The following is a 1,246-nucleotide window of genomic DNA, read 5'->3' as shown; positions in this document are numbered from 1 at the left end:
GAGCGGCCCTGCCTTCCAGCACATGGACTGTTTCCCGTCTGAGATTTGTATCATCCACAAACTGACAGCAAAAGTTGCTGCCCCAGGGCCACCGCACTGCACCCCAGTTGCACAGGGCTGAGCATCAGTTGCAGGTCTGTCTTGGCCTGTTCTCAACTGTCTCTCCTCTCTGCTGACAGGTTTGACAAGCTGGTTTATGTGGGCGTAAATGAAGACCGGGAGTCGCAGATGCAGGTGCTGAGTGCCATCACCAGAAAGTGAGTGACCCTGTGCTCTCACAGCAGCTTTCCACCACCCTCCAGTGCGTTGCAGCCTTCCTGGGGTTGATGCATACTGTGCTCTGGCTTGGCTTTATGTCTGAGCCCTAGGGAGTGCCTGAGTCATTGACCCACAGCCAACAGGTGGGGGAAGAGGGTGGGGTGACTTTTAGAAGCAGAACTGGGACTGGTTTTCCTACAAGAAGAGAGGGGCTCAGCTCGCTGTCCAAGTGGAGGGATTGGTAGAGTTCTCCAGTCACCACGCCCACACGCGCTCCTCAAGGAGCTCAGCCAGATCCTACCAGTGTGATGAGGCAGCAGCAAAGCAAGACGGCAGGGAGCTTCTTTTTGTTTTCTGCAAGAGTTTCCCTAACCCATTTCCTGCTGTTTGCAGGTTCCAAGGGTAAAGGCAGCTCCCTTTGTCTTGCTGCCTCTCCTGCGATGCTGAGAGGTGTTCAGCCTGTGCTCTGTATGTCTTCCCAAACACTGGTTGTGTGGGATCACCGAGCAGCAGGCTTTGGCTGCTTCCCCAGCTGCTCCAAGCACTTGAGATATTGTCTCTGGGGGGAGAAAAGCAAGCCCTGCAATTCAGGTGCAGAGGTACCACCCGCCACGGCTGAGTGAGCAGCTGTGGATCTGCCTCTGCAGGCACTTTCTGTCACGGAGAGCTGTGATGGCTTCTGCCTTTGAGATGAGCTAGCAGGGAGTGTGGGCTGGCTGCGAGCGGCTCAAGGAGGCTTCACTGTCTGCAGTATGGCTCTGATGGAATTATTTGGTGTTTGTTTGTCTGTAATTAAACATGTTCTTATCCAGTCTTGGCTGTAGGCTGTTCCCAGGTATGTGGAGCACTTAATTTCTCTGAGTGAGAGCTCAAAGTTGCCTTTGATCCTACTAAGCAGAAGAGAAGACCTTGTTGTGGGGATGTTTCAAAGAGATGACACAGTTAAAAAAAACCCAAACCAACAAACTCTGGGTTTTTTTGGTTGTTT

The 1,246-nt window shown here is 52.6% G+C and overlaps 1 protein-coding gene across 1 annotated transcript in view; it reads left to right on the top strand.

Moving 5' to 3' along the window:
* PEX6 (peroxisomal biogenesis factor 6) overlaps positions 1–1,246 on the top strand; it is a gene marked incomplete at its 5' end in the record, with an annotated part of 14,804 nt that overhangs the window by 12,689 nt on the left and 869 nt on the right. Inside the window, one exon of the mRNA XM_010131525.1 lies at positions 180–257. Within this exon, the coding sequence (XP_010129827.1) occupies positions 180–257 (78 nt within the window). The remainder of the gene's footprint in view (positions 1–179; positions 258–1,246) is intronic.

Source organism: Buceros rhinoceros, unplaced genomic scaffold, assembly GCF_000710305.1.
Source record: "Buceros rhinoceros silvestris isolate BGI_N320 unplaced genomic scaffold, ASM71030v1 scaffold13492, whole genome shotgun sequence".
Lineage (NCBI taxonomy): Eukaryota > Metazoa > Chordata > Aves > Bucerotiformes > Bucerotidae > Buceros > Buceros rhinoceros.
Note: the sequence above shows the minus strand (reverse complement) of the source record. Positions and strands in the feature narration are given on the sequence as shown.